The following is a 16,209-nucleotide window of genomic DNA, read 5'->3' as shown; positions in this document are numbered from 1 at the left end:
CAAATTTCAGGCCCCACACTTATTACTATTAATTTATTTGGGAAAAACATAATAATAGAACCCTGAAGACAATGGAATGAAAGTAATTTTTTTTCCAAAATTAAAATATATTTTAGGAAATATTTTATTCATATAATTACATTTTCTAAAAAATAATATTTTTTAAATTTGAAAGAGAGATTAGTTATTTTTTACTTTTTTTTTTAATTTTCATAATTGTTATGTGCATATGGAAAGTTTGTTTATTTAGAAATATATTAATTTTAGAAATTAATACACCTACTAAGGAATAACTATTACAACCCTTGTAATGATGAATAGTTATTCCTCATTTTAAAGAATAATTATTCATAAGAAATGACTATTTCATGTAATAAAAACATAACCAAACTATTGAATAACTAAACCATAGGAATAACTATTACATTACAGTGTCTATTATAATCTACCAAATGTACCCTAAGAACATTCACATCAGTGGTACTAAAAAATTTAGTTTTTAGCACCTCAAAATTTTATTTTATCTATTTTAAGTTTTAACACTCTATTTACCAATACACCCTACCTCTCGTTTCTTATTTTTTAGATATATTTATTTATTTATTTATTATTTTCACTCTCTATCTATTCATATTATATATATATATATATATTAATTTCACCATTCTGTGTGTGTAGATATATTTATTTATTATTTTCACTCTCTCTCTCTCTCTCTCTCTATATATATATATATATATATATTAATTTCACCATTGTGTGTGTGTGTGTGTGTGTGTGTGAAGCAAGAAAAACCAACAAACCACCTCTTTTCAACCTACCAAACCTACCGATTAAAAAGCCTAGCAAACCACTAGCCACCACCACCGGTAAAAACACAAGAAGTTAATATGTGTGATAGCAACTAGCCACCACCCATAACCCACTGCCACCACCCCTAAAACCTGTGTCAACATCGCAACCCACAACCCACTGCCACAATCGCAACCTAATTTCAACCCATATCTTAATTTCAACCCAAAATATGATCTCAACCCACAGTCCAACCTCAACCTAGACCCACCCCCAACAAACCCATCCCAATGACCTACCACCACCACCACTACCAACACTAGCAACAAAACAACCCACCACCAAGAACATAGAATGTTGATCTCAACGAACTCAAGTGGAGGCTTTGGGTTCGGTTGCAAGAAAAAGTAGAGATGCATTGAGTGAGTTTGGTTTCAATCAAGAGAAATAAGAGGGAGGTGCTAAGGCAAGAGAAAAAGAGAGAAGAGAGAGGACTAAAGAGAGAAAATATATTTTAATGAAAAAAGAGAGAGACATTGAATAAAAAAAAATTGATTACTTTGTAGCTAAAGTAATTTGCTTTAAATGGCAGTTTACTGTAACTAGTTGGTAAAAAATTATAAGCTAAGCACCACTGATGTAGCATTTTTTTTAGCACCACCAATTTTATGAGAAAATAACACTAACAAAGAGAATAGGTAGAGGAGTTTCTTCCTCTTTTACTCTTTTTTTTTTTAATTGTTTATCTTCGCCGGTATTAATTTTTTCAATATTAAACTCATAAGTTCCATCACACATTGTTGGCGTGAAGCCGTGAAGTCCAAAATACATTTGTAATTGTGTTGTTCAAGTAATGAAATATTAAAGGGCTGTTTGGATTTTAAAAAATGCTCACTCATCACTTAAATATTATTACTCTATAACTCATTACTTATCATTGAAAATACCATAACTTCCTAAGTGGCATGTTTGGCACTTGTTTCCAACTTTGATAACTCAAAAAATTTTACCTCGTCCTCGGCACAGTCTAAGGAGATCAGTTCTTATATATATATATTACTTTGAAGTTGGTTACAAATACAATTCTAATTGCTACAGTGTTTCTTTCTTAATTCTCCGATCCCATTCTCTGAAGGCCTCCCTCCTATTTTATACTATCTCCCTTTTCTCATCTCTAACCTCCACGTGGACATTAGATTGCTTGTGTTGATTATTGTCCCATCAGCACCCTCCTAAAGTCTTTGGGGGTAGCTGTAAGGCTGAAAAATACTGTTCAGATATCACTTCCTCATTAATGTGGTTAGAGAGTTAGCTACAGAACATTCAATGCGGTGGTAGCAGCTTTCTCTTAAATATTTGCCAACTCCCATCTGTCATGTACGTTCACAATGCATATCTTTATCAATAGAATTTCCTGGAATGTCACTTTGAATGATAGAACACACCTTTTGACCTTTGCTTCATTTAGCTAAGGAGATACTCCTCCTCGGCCTACCTTCCCCAATATTCTCATTTGTAGCTTACTCATGGGGCTCTGAGTTTTACATCTTTATTAATGTTTATCTGTCCTTGGACCACTCAATGTTCTCAACCAAGGCCTAAGGCCCAATATATACCCTTGGGCCCCTTATCCCTACAGGTACCTTATTCCTAATTTTGCTAGAGAAAAAAAAGAAAAAAAAAGAAAAGATGAAGACAAAAAGCCTTGTTATGTAGAATAAAATAAGTTGATGATATGTTTTTTAAATAGTAGGGTTTTAGGATATGAAAAATTTACAATTTAGCTCTTATCAATGCGGGGTGGGTTGGGTCTATAAAATCTAAACCCATTCCCACCCTGCCCCGTGGTGTGAGGCTAAAATCTCGCTTCATCCCCACCCTATCACCTTTGCGGGGTGGGGAAAACCTGTGTAGGGCGAAGCGAAGAGGGGCAGGTCAAGCGGGGTGGGGCAAAATTGCCATCCTCAATTGCAATTTTGAGATGCATTCTCTTCTCTGGTTCTTTTCTTGGCTGCCTCTTCAATCTTCATCATGCATTATTTATTTATTTATTAGTTATCAGGAGTTATCTTCCCAAATGTAATATCCCATAGTTGACTTAGCTCTCTCTCTCTCGTTGGCTGGTTTCAAATTTGGGTTTTTTGTTTTATCGAGTTTAATTTAGGACAACACCTGAATAGAAATGAATTGTCACATGACCCAGCACATGTGTAAGTTTTTTTTTTTAAATAGTTGTCATGTCATCTATATATATATATATAGCCAAAGCTCATAAAAAATCTAATTAGATTTTAATTTTTTTTAGAGAGTTTCAACTTATGGTGTTCGCTCCTGATGATAGCTCTTTATTATCAAACTAAGACACCAATTGGTTTTTGGTGTAGGCGAGGATTGAACCCGAAATATCTTATTCAATCATCAGAGACTTTATCAGTTGAGCTAACTGAAACCCACAATTAGATTTTAATTAAATTTTCAATTTTGCACCACTTGTTTCATTTAATTTTTAGTTTTATGCCAAATGAATTATTGGGTGTAAAAATCGAAGAGTCTGAATCCAATTAGATTCTAAATTGGATTTCAATTGAAATTTAATTTTTCGCTATATGTTCATCTAAGTTTTTAATTCTTGTGGCAAGTGAATGATTGGGTGCAAAAATTGAAAAGTCTAAAATCAATTAAATTCTAAATCATATATATATATATATATGTATGTATATAATTATAATTATTTTTAATTACACCCGTGCATATGCACGGAGTTATATCATTATGCTGTTAGATACATAAGCAAAAAAACTAATGAAGTTAACAAATGGACTAATAGTTTTATTTTTTAAATTTTGGGATTGGTAGATAATCTCTAGGAGTTAGGACCAATAGTGCATTTAAACCAATAATTTCATATATAAAAAAATCATTATAAATGCCTAATTCTATAATATAATCATAATATTTTTTATTAACAATTACATAATTATCAAATTTCATTAAAGACCAAAATATATATATATATATATATATATATTTATATTATTAAATTTTCTTGTGCATTCACGTGCTATCGGCTAATGCAATATAAATTTGTTGGATTCATGGATGGAGCCATGGTTTTAAAAAAATATATTATTATATATATGGGTACTAATTTTAGGAATTTTGTTTTATAAAATTATATTTTTGCCCCTTAACAATATCGTTGATTTTTTAAAGAGTATTGTTATAGTATTTTTCTACAACATTTTTACAAACTGTTAAGGTAGCAAATTTTTATTGGTTTGTATTTAGGCACACCACTTACATTATTTTTTTTACTTACTAATAACCAGTCATCACATCAGCAATTTGTAAGAAAAAAATTGTAACTCTAGTATTTTCCTCATTTTAAAGACCATTAAAGAAAATTATAGATCTAAAATCCAAAACAAAATATACAAGCCCCAAAAAAATTAGTCCAACAACAAAAATTATCAATAGTAAAACTAAAAAAAAAAAACCCTAGTCAACCAATTTTACCTGAAACAAACAACCTGACCCTTAAAAAATTTTAAACAAAATAATTTTTTCTTACCCAATAGCACACACATCACACACACACACACTCACACACACACACACACACACAAAACCTCCTATCAACGGCGAAGCAGTAACAGAGCCAGAGGTCGAAGCCACTGCACACAACTAGCAACCGCTTCTCCTAATTCTAAGTTCTGGCTCCATCCCTAGTTGGATTTGCATATGTAAATAATTATTTGAAAATTATTTCCAAGTAAAATCACTATAAGAATACATTGCTTTTTTAATAGGGAGATAGACAGAGAGGTGGTGTGAGCCTGTGAGGGGGAAAAGGGTTCAAACCACGTACATGGAATATCACAAAGGATACTTTCTATAGGAATACTAAGAGTATAAGTTTTATATCCAAGGAAATTAAAATATCCTAAGACATTCATTTATCTTTAATTTCCTTAACTAGGAGAGAGTATGATTTCTTCATTTCCAAGTTGATAGTTTAGAAATGATAGATTTGAGCACTTTATCATTCCATTGATTGATGAGGTTGTGATATTCTTCGTTATCTGGTAATGGTGAAGTGATAGGCTTCTAATTGTCATCAATCTTAGAGAGGGCTTTTATGTTAGTAAAGATAAGTCATACAACTCATTAAGATTTTTTCTAGTGGCCATGTCTTCTAGAAAATCCTCAGCTTTTCTGATTTGATCTACAATTGGCATGTAGTTCATGATATTTGAGTAAAAAACAACCTTTTATAATCCATTACCATTAATTTTTTTGAAGGTTGAATCTTTTATTTCTTTTACTTTATCGACAAGTTACTTAAGCTTTTGCCCAATTATTTGTCTCATCAACATATAATTCAATAGTTACAACAGGGAAGGGGGATTTAATTCTAAATGTCTCTGTTGGAAAACACCAATAGGTGTTAGTTTAGCAATAAAAATCTTGGCAATTGAATCCATTATCTCACTCACTAACTCATATTTATGAAAAGGAGATATGTTATTATTGTTTAGTTTTTTGACCGTGGGAAAAAACTAGGCTTGTAACTAAACCTTTTAATTTTTAATATATATATATATATATATATATTTTTTTTTTTATGTGATGGGAGATATGTTAGTAAATAGTAAGTTTAGAGATTATAGTCATTTCCTTAAATTTGTGATACTTCACCCAACCCTTTTTTAAATTTTAATAATAATAATAATAATAAGTGGCGGATCCTTAGTAATATGTTAAGAATTTATAACCGAATTGTTGTATAAATATTAAGATTTCAACTATTGCGACTTATTGAGAAATCTCATCTTTAAAGTTGTAATTATGTTTCTTCTGTGAATAAAATCTTTGTGTTTCTTTATATATATATATATATATATATATATATATATATTACGACTTCTTACTTCTTATTAGTTGTTATTTTAATATTTTGTAATTCGTAAGCAAGCACCATTCGATTTGGATAAGCCCAAACATAGCTCATAGCCTTCCATTTGGTTATAGTTTTTAAAAATTGTTGTTTAAAAAGATGTAAAAATTGTGATTTAAAAAGTGTTGTTGAACAACGTATTTTTAGTGTGAATAAAACAAAAAAATGTGTTTGGTATTATAGTTTAAACAATATTTTTCATTGTTCAAAAAATGTAAAATATGTATTTGGTATGTATGTTTTTATTGTTCAAAAAAGCTGACCCGTATTAAATAACAAATTTGTAATCCCTTTTTTATCCCTTCTTTATCCCATTTCTTTCCCTCTTTATCCCTTTCTCCAAATCCCTTTCTCCAAATCCAAGATGATAACACAGTAATGGGGCGTGAAGACCGATGATATGAGAGTAGAGAGGAGAGGAGACAAATGTTAGAAAAAAGTTGATCAGTGGGTCTGGATACAGTGAAAACTGAGTTCAATTTTTATTACTGTTATGCCATCCGAATCATCTGTTCATTGTTTAAAATCACAGCCAAGCACGTTTCAAACAATATATTTCAAACATGAGTTTTTGAGCAATCATTTCCAAACAGCCCTATTTTAAACTCTGTCACCAAACATATTGTTGAAAATTTTGGACACACTGTATTTTCAAATGACAAACCAAACGGTTACCGTTGTGCCATCGGAACAATGTCAGTTTACCTATATTTCTATTTTCTGATATGATTACTTACAGTATTATTATTTTTTAAGCAAACAAAATAAATAAATAAAAATACTAAAAGATTGTTTGTTGTTGGGCCATCGAATCAACAACCACAATTTCTCTCCACCTTTATCTTGGATTCATGCTGCGTTGAATATTGACAGAAGAAGGTTGATAAGGTTAGGTGAATCATTAAAAAATTGGCCTGGCTTGAGACTGGACTCCACGGCAGCATTCATTACACTCTACTATTATGCACACTGCACAATATAAGGCAAAACTTCTCACTTCGATCCATTTTTGCTTGTAGCTACCAATTTTCTCTTCTTCTTTTTTTCTCTTTTTTTTTTATGGGAAAATTATTTTAGTTTAGTAAGAGCTTCTACCTTAATTGATTGGCTCATTCTACCGTTTTAAACGAAAACTTCTGGAGTTTAAATTATCCTCCCTTTATAATTTTCAAATTTATATAAAAAAAAAAATGATGATTTGAGCTTATATTCTACGCATTGAACATCTTAAAAATATCAGATAACTATGTGTTCAATTTGTTGACTATTTTTCTTCTCAAAAAAAAAAAAAAAAATTGTTGACTATTCTATTTATATTTTAACAATATTTTTTTTTCCAAAGTGAAATGACTAGTATAACCTTGATAATTTACTCACAATTGGAGCATTTTAATATTAATTAATTAAAATGAATAAATATTACAACATAAATGTAAAAATGTAAGAGTGAATATGGAAGATGAGGAATTAGTGAAAATGTTTAATCTCACATTGAAAAGGAGAGAGACTATTTTGTTCTTTTTAATTATGGTGATTAATGGACTAATATGAATTGAACTAGATATTGGGCTAATTACATGCGCAAGGAGGAGGTGAAGGGTGGAGGTATCAAAAGTCAAAGACGGTTTGCACCGGTTACAAGATTTAGCCAACCAAGAGCTTGAAATCTCCTTAAAGAGAGCAAGTGCCATGCCTCATTTTAAATAGTATTATGTAATTTTTCTCATAAAATTAATAATATTCAGAAGTATTATTTAGTTTCCCTTTGTATTATTTCCATTATTATTGTGTTTGCACCAACACCTACCATAGGGGCCATGGAACCAAAAACTCGATAGTCTAAAAAAATCATTAAGGGCCTGTTTGGTTACTTACGGGTTTGTATTCATTTTCAAATAATATACTTTTTTTTTTTTTTTTTTTTTTTTTTTTTTTGTGTTTAGCACCAATTTTGGACTAGTTTTTCTTTTGCTCAAATCCCTATATTTTCTGACAAAACCATTTGTCATTATCACCGGCTAGAAACCATTGCCACAACACCAGAAATAGACGAAAACTAAAACCCACCGAAACCACCATCATAATCCAATACCCAACCCAAATCTTCACCAAAAAACCCATCAATACAAACAAATTTCATCAAATCCCAACACAAACAGAAAACTGTGTCCTTTTTTTAGTACAAAAAATAAAATTTTCTTTGGTTCAATTCCTAGAAAACCAAAAACAAACTCGAACCCATTAAAGAGATGGGCAAGACTTGGGTTAATTCCAATTTGACATATTGGTTGGAACCAAAATGATTACAAAGATTCTCGTTTCTTAGCAACCAAACAAAGAAATTGCTAAAACCCTAAAATGAAATCACAAAAGAAACCATCAAACAATAAACCCCAAGCAAATTAGTAAATAAATAAATAAATAAATAAAAAACCACAAATCAAAAGCCAAAGATAACAATATTGAAATTTTGATACCTAGAGATCAGAAACCAAAGCCCAACAAGTCTAGCAGTCAACCCACAAATTGTTTCACAAGAAAACGGTTCCTAACAATTTATTGTTAAAAAAAAGAAGAAGGAAAGTACAGATAAAAATATCGTAGAATTTTCGGTGGCGGGAATGTTGAAGACACACGAGAGAGTGACATCAAAGAGAGAGAGAAAGAGAGAGGGGTTAGGACTGATCTGCTACCGAGAGAGAGAGAGAGAGAGAGAGTAATTGAGGGGACATGTCTCTACTAGTGGGACCCATATAGTTGGTTTTATTATGAAAATGCCATTGTATCCATTTTCACAAAAAATGAAAACGGTAAAAAGGTGTTTTCGTTTTTTGTATTCAAATCCACTTTTTTAGGATATTGAAAATGAAAACTGAGTACAAATTTGCAAACCAAACCAATTTTTTGTAGTGGATGCTGATGATTCCTTGATTATCAGTGGGTTGATAAGACTTGAACGTTGATCTTCGGGCTATCTCCTGTAATACCAAAGACACAGAATCAGAGAGGACCGGTAAGGACCGGCCAAAAATCCTCCGATGATCAAGTTAGTTACTTTGAACTCTCTGTAATGAAGAAGTATTCTCTTAGAAGTAAGAAAAATGTCTCAATACCTTTTTCCTTCATCGAAGAAGCCTTATATAGTGTGTGGAACGGTTATCTGTTTGGTAACCGTTCCCAGTGTTGAGGAGTCCGGAGAATTGGGAGTAACCGCTGTGGAAGTTACCTAGGTCGGACGGGCCGATGAACTCGTCCATCCATAGTGAGGATGGACGAGACCTTCATGAGGAGCTCGTCCACTTTTAGTCCATCCATAATAAGGATGGACGAGACCTCCAGGATGATCTCGTCCACTTTTAGTGAAAGACGGACGAGATCATCTTGGAAGGCTTGTCGTTCATAAATGACGAGTAGATCTTGAGGTATTAAGCTCGTCCATATACGGACGAGGGTCGCTGGTACGCTTGCAATTTTCTCCGCCTATTGTTGCTTCTGTCGTTGGACGAAACATATGGACGAGTTATGGACTTGGGATTATTTGTGACACCATCAGATGCCACAAAAATCTGAAAATGAATATGGAAAACTGCACTTTTTTCCTCTAACCAAACAACCTCTAAGCTTATCTGAATTGCACTAGTGACAACTAGCACAATTGTCACTATTATTATTAAGTAATAGTGATGATGCCAAAATCATCAGTTTTGGTCACTCGCCTAATTCGAAGTATTAGACGATCTCGTAGGACCTGCAAGATAAAGGAGAGATAGATCGAATAGGCCACCGGGTTGTGCCTGATGGGGGAGCCTTCGATGCTTAAGTTAGTATCAACCCACATTTTTCATATTTAGATAGTGTTTTGTAGTAACTTTTGACGTACCTTTGCTAGTGAGACAGATTGTCCCTTTCATAGGTGACTTAGGTAGTTGTTGTACATAAATTAGGGTGATTATTACCTTGATTGTAACATTTTTTGTCTTGATGAGAGTTTAAGACCTTTGATGGTCGTTATTGAATGTGTTGAGCGGTTATCTTTGATAGCCTACTAATGATGCAAGGTCGACCATATTAATGGACGACCTAATAATTTTTTTGGACTCATCAAATAGAAATGAAGAGTTTTGGAGGATCTGCAAGGAAAGAAACACTTATAGAGTTCACCGATGTGTTGCTGGACAAAAATCCTCTGATGCTTAAGTCAGAACTTCACAAGAATCCCAATAAACTATGAAAGTGTAAGAGTTAGTGTTTTTCACTTGTACCTTGGAATGAAGGAGATTTGGTGTTTATATAGAGGTTTAGAGTTGACCACGTTTTCATGATTTTTGCCGCTTTTCTCATAGGAGGTGTGATTGGAGTTATGGAGTTAATGGTGGTGAGATTCTCAGGGTTCATTCCATTTCTAGAAGATGTAGGTTGGTGGAAGGATCTCCAGGCGTGGTGCGTAAGAGTTTCCATTTTTGAGCAAATGTAAGGAAAGTGACGCAAACATTTGGATAGGTGTGCTATTGTCACCCGTGTCACCGCACATGTGGGATAGACCACCATGTGAGGTGAGGTGTGTACGAGTGAGAGAGTCTTGGTGCAAATGAATGAGAGTCTTGGGCCTCTTTTAGCTCGATGAAAAATTGTTCCTTATCAATAGTTTACATAATTTTGCTTGTGAAAGATGAGGAAGGTTGATATACTCATCATAGTGATGATGTTGGACCATTTTTCTTATTTGAACAAGGAGGGCATGTTCACTAAACATGAGATTTAGGGAGGGACATTTTTTTAAATAAGGTTTTTGTTTTGTTTTTTTTATTGATAAGGACAAAATGACATAGTTTTTGGAGATGAGGCGACACTTAATGACCACTTCATGAATGTGGATTCTAGTTAGCTCAACTAGTAAAGTTTCTTATCGTTAAACAAGAGATTTGAGGTTCTAACCTTGCTTACACCAAAAAGGCCAATTGATGTTTGGGTGTGATGATAAAAATACAATCATTGTCATAGGTTAAAACTGTATTGTATTTAAAATAAAAAGAAAAAGAAAAGAAAAGAAAAAAAAAAAAAAACCACTTCATGGCTATAGACCGAAGGACTATTTTCTAAACAAAATTTAATGTTAGCAAAGTGAATCAAAAAATTAAAATTTTAGGAACATAATTGAAAAAAATTACATTTTACCACCCTAAATTATGCCCTATATTACACTACGCTCCCTAAATTATTTGAATGCACGGTTTGCACTTAAACTATGACCATTATTACACTTTGCACTATGACATCATTAGTTTTATTGTTAAGTTGAATGGAAATATGAAGCATGTGACTTGCATTTGTGTATTGCTTAAGTGGTACAAATTTAAAAAACCAAAAGCCTTATATTCCGAATCAATTAAAAACAAAACTTTTTTTTAAGCTCTTCCTTGTGTGCGTATTAGCCCCTCCTCAAAATCCTTGTAACCCTAAATTCCCAAAACAAAATTGTCTTTGCCACCACCACTACTCCACCACCGCAACAAGTAGCTACACAAGTTTGGAAAGTGGCATGATCTTTGTCACCTTGATAATGTATGAAATTTGGCTTCTTTACTGGCCATCTCTTGATTGATGTTGAAATGTCTGCAATATAGCATAGGTGTTGCGGAATTATATAGGTTGTTTCAAAGAACACTAATCCATACTTTGACGAAATAGTAAAATTTTACTGTCCAAAAGTTCAGTGCTTTGTCTTTTGTTCCATATTAAATATATATCATGCTTCATGGAACCTACCTCATAGAATAGGCATGGGATAGGGAAAGGCCAATACCTTAGCTTTTGATGTTCATCATACTTTCAAGTTTCAACTTTAAATTGACCGTTTCTTAAGGGATTTAGGGTTTCTTTTGAGCAGTGGTTTCATGGTGGTGGTGGAACGGTGGTTATGTTGAAGATGATTTTGATTTAGGAATTTAGGGTTGCAGGAATTTTAATTTGGAGGGAGGAGCTAATAAGAACGAGAGAGCTGGAAGCATTTTTTTAACTGATTAGAAAGAGGAGTTTTTGGTCTTTTAAGTTTGTGTCAGTTAAGTAATACACATATGCAAGTCATATGGTTTATATTTCCATCCAACTTAACAATAAAACTAACGATTAAGGTGCAAAGTGTAACAAGAGTCATAGTTTAGAGTGAAAATCGTGCACTCAAATAGTTTAAAATGCAGAGTATAATTTAAGGCATACTTTAGAGTGGTAGAATATATTTTGAACATAATCAAAATAACTCAAACTTTTAAGCGTGCAAATTACAATTTAATAATTAAAAAAAAAAAAAAAACTATTGTGCAAAATGGGTGTTTAATGGGTGAAAAAAGAGAGGAAGAAGCCCAAAAAGTTGACTGGCCAGAAAGAAAGAAAAAGAAGATAAGGCCCAGAGAAACCAAAATGGGTGTGTGTATAAACAAACTATAGAGAAGCAGAGGAAGCAATAAATAAATAAAAAAAACCCTAGCAGCAGCTCTAAATAGATTGAAAGAGAGGTTGCCGTTGGATTGGAATCGTTGAGAGAGAGAGAGAGAGAGAGAAAGCAAAATGGTATCAGGGTCAGGGATAAGAAAGAAAAGAAGAGAGTAGAAAGTGAAGTGAGAAAACAAAGTGTGAGGAGCGATATAGCATGCACCAATAGGCTACTCAGTTTTCTTCCTCTCAATAGCCTACTCTTTACCAAGTTAAGAATTTGGAGATTAAGCCATTTAGGTCCTTTTCCAAAGTAGGTAATTTCTATGACAGGATTTCCTTGTGAGATTACCCACATTGGAGATTGGTTCCCTTCTTGAACTTAAAATTGCTAAAGAGCTAAGTTTAGCAGACTAGTCCTCTTCCTTCTTTCATCACGATTGTTTAAATACTAACGTTATTTTTTCTTGTTACTGATTTATTTTTGCCATACTCATATTATCATATTTTCCTATTGCAAAATCGTTTAAATATTATCTTTGGTACTTTAGTTAAAATATTTTAACTATCTTGCTGTATTATGTTTCTCCTACCATAATGTTTTTATGACAGCATTCCCTGTCGTGGGCACATGACCAAGATCTCTGTCAGGGGTCTTAACTTGTGCACAAGTTGGCTTAAGGTAAGTTTCAATTGAGTTAGTTCCAACTCTCCTACCCCAGAATCATTGGGCCATAGTAAGACAGGAGCAGTCCAGCCCAGGATATAAAAAAAAGGCCCACCACAAGTGGTAAAGTATAATTTCAACATAATCAAAAGGACATAATTTAGTTACAAAATTAGTTGTAGGCTTAGGCTACAACCTTACTCAATATCTTTTTATTAGAGGTGAATTTTGATAAATCCACCATTAGATTACATTTTCTTATTATATTCTCTATGCTTGTAAAATTTTTTGAAAATTAAAGATTAATAATTATATCATCAATAAATTGTTTAAATTTCAAGTTTTCGTAATTCAAAATTATGCATAATATATAAGCTTATAGATCATATAGTAAATAATAACTGATTGACACAAAATTTGGCATGCGTATTAAGAGCGTAAAGATCATGCGATTCAATGATTAGATTTTCAAATTATGTAGTAATATTTATTTTATTGAGTAGGATTGTAATCTTAGACTACAATTAGTTTTGTAATTAAACTTTGTTCTAATAAAAATAACTCAACCTTTTAAGCATGCAAATTACAGTTTAATTAAAAAAAAAAAACTGTTGTGCAAAATGGTTGTTTAATGGGCGGAAGAAAAAGAAAAAAAAAGGGAAGAAGCCCAAAAAGTTGATTGGGCCAGAAAGAAAGAGAGAGAAGATAGAGGCCCAGAGAAACCAAAATGGGTGTGTGTATAGACTATAGAGAAGCAGAGGAGGCAATAAATAAAAAAAAAAACCCTAGCAGCAGCTCTAAATAGATTCAAAGAGAGGCTGCCGCTGGCTTGGAATCGTTGAGAGAGAGAGAGAGCAAAATGGTGTCAGGGTCGGGGATATGCTCAAAGAGAGTGGTTGTGGACGCTAGGCACCACATGCTTGGTCGACTTGCATCGATCATAGCAAAAGAAGTGTTAAACGGCCAAAAAGTGGTAGTAGTTCGTTGCGAGGAGCTATGCATATCGGGAGGACTCGTGCGGCAGAAGATGAAGTACATGAGGTTCCTCCGAAAGCGTATGAACACAAAGCCATCTCACGGTCCCATCCACTTCCGGGCACCTGCAAAGATATTGTGGCGCACAGTCCGGGGCATGATCCCTCATAAGACCAAGCGCGGTGCCGCTGCTCTCTCTCGCTTTAAGGCTTACGAGGGCATTCCTCCTCCTTATGATAAGACCAAGAGGATGGTTATTCCAGACGCTTTAAAGTCAGTCACTCACTCAATCTTCACTCAATCTCTTATATTTTAGTATTTTGAATTGATTTTTTAATGTTGTTGTTACTTGTTACTGTTGTTAGGGTGCTGAGGCTTCAGAAGGGACACAAGTACTGCTTGTTAGGTCGCCTTTCTTCCGAGGTTGGATGGAACCACTACGACACTATCAGGGTAATTAATTTAATATTCTCACTTTTATTTTGATACAATACAGTAAAATAAAAAATCGATTCACATTTTGACAACTATGATATTGCCTGTTTGTTTCGTTTGTCCTAGATCAAGTTCCAATCACCAGTTGTCTACTAGTTAGTCTTTTATAAGTTACTTGTTTCTAGCAACCCCATTTGTCTCCTTTCTGCCCCCCATTACATTTAGGTTTAATTAATTTATAATGCTGATGTTCTTAGATTTGAGGCTACCGCCTTTACTTTTCAAATGCTTGAAACTGTTGATTTTTGACAAATCTTGAGGAAATAGTAAGAGATGATTACGATTTCCAATTCATCAGTCCCCGACGTTGTGTATTTTTTGAAAAGGATTATTTTTTTTTTTTTTTTTTTTTTTAATGCTGTAAGTAAGATTTGTATCCTTCAGTATTTTGTTACTTGATTTGTTTGCAAAATATTTAATGAATGACATCAGTTTTTGAACTGCAGAAATATTTTATAAGGAATATAGTCCCTCATTTTAAATGGATTGGGTTCAAAATTTTTGGATGCACTTGGAACATTCATTTCAATTGCTGCTCATGGAATTTATACATATAGGTCGTCCTTGGTATCTTGGATCAATGGTAATGTGATAGGTTATGCTAGGACTTGGTCTAAAGGGAAATAGGTAAGTTGCTTAGAGGTTGCTAGAGGGTATTTAACTATTCAAGAGACAAATTCTATATTACCGATCAAAAAAAGACTCTTGGACAATAGCTCTCGGCTAGTACTTTCCATTGCATATGAGAAAAACTGATTCATTTACACTCAGGCCTGCCTATTTATAAATTTATAATTAGGCTTGGATGAATGCCATCATACACTCTCCTCTCCTATGATTGGTCTTTATTGAACTAACTGGGCTTCTAGCTTATATGATATGTCTAATTATCTTTGTTACAAATAGTGCAAGCTTGTTATTTGTTACAAAAGCTGAAGTACAAGAAATACACACAACTGGTTATGATGCACATCATCAAGTGGGCAGTCAAGGTCCCAATCAACTCAATGCCGAATGAACTATAAACCCCTATAAGAATGCACTGCTACATTATCCATTTTCCTTGTTGGACAATGATTGTCTGCTTTATTTTTTGGTAACTTGATATAAGGGTTGAATATTCGCTAAACATGAACCTGAAAGATAGTGTGTTATTTGGGCTGCGGTCAAGATAGTTGTTTCACTATACCCTTGATAGCAAGTTAGAGTTTGGATTAACAGGCTATAAGATATAAAAATCCTTGTCCATGAGTTGGTTTATCAACATGCTTATGCTGGCTTTTTATTGTTAAGATTAGCCAAATCTAAAAGTAAAAGTCATAGTTTGTGAGCAGAACTTGTATTCAAAGATTTCTAACCATTCTTTTGCCACAGGAGCTGGAGGAGAAGAGAAAGGAGAGAGCTCAGGTAACATATGAGAGGAAGAAGCAGCTGACCAAACTTAGGGTGAAGGCTGAGAGGGCTGCAGAGGAGAAACTTGGTCCCCAATCTGACATCCTTGCCATGGTTAAGTACTGAGGTTACATAGATTAGGCAGTTGCTTACCATTTTGTTTGAGGATTTTGTCGTAATGACTTTTGTTGTTTTTTTGAGATGGTGCACTATGTTTTGATAAATTTTGAACGAATATTGGTTTCTCTTGATTCGGCTATAGTATGTTTCTTTTATTGTCTCAATATACTATAATATTGGTGAATTTATTTGTCGCTTTCTTCCGTCTTCCCACTTCCTATACAATGGGTGTCTTAAATGTTTATGAGGTTCTATTTGGGCTCCATAGTTTCTCACCTGTGGTATTATGCTGTTGACCTGAGTAAAGAGCACAGCTTGTGATGTTTGCTTGCCACTGCTATGCTATTGATCAAATGAACTTTAAAATTCAAGATGTTATATC

General features: G+C 33.4%; 1 protein-coding gene across 1 annotated transcript; it reads left to right on the top strand.

Moving 5' to 3' along the window:
• The first annotated feature begins 13,623 nt into the window (after nucleotides 1-13,623).
• Nucleotides 13,624-15,991, top strand: LOC126699222 (60S ribosomal protein L13a-2-like). The gene is made up of 3 exons (XM_050396925.1): nucleotides 13,624-14,093; nucleotides 14,186-14,273; nucleotides 15,690-15,991. The coding sequence occupies exons 1-3, from the start codon at nucleotides 13,705-13,707 to the stop codon at nucleotides 15,831-15,833; spliced, it is 621 nt and encodes a 206-aa protein (XP_050252882.1). The 5' UTR covers nucleotides 13,624-13,704; the 3' UTR covers nucleotides 15,834-15,991.
• Nucleotides 15,992-16,209: the final 218 nt, after the last annotated feature.

Source organism: Quercus robur, chromosome 9 (assembly GCF_932294415.1).
Source record: "Quercus robur chromosome 9, dhQueRobu3.1, whole genome shotgun sequence".
NCBI classification, from domain to species: Eukaryota; Viridiplantae; Streptophyta; class Magnoliopsida; order Fagales; family Fagaceae; genus Quercus; species Quercus robur.
Note: the sequence above shows the minus strand (reverse complement) of the source record. Positions and strands in the feature narration are given on the sequence as shown.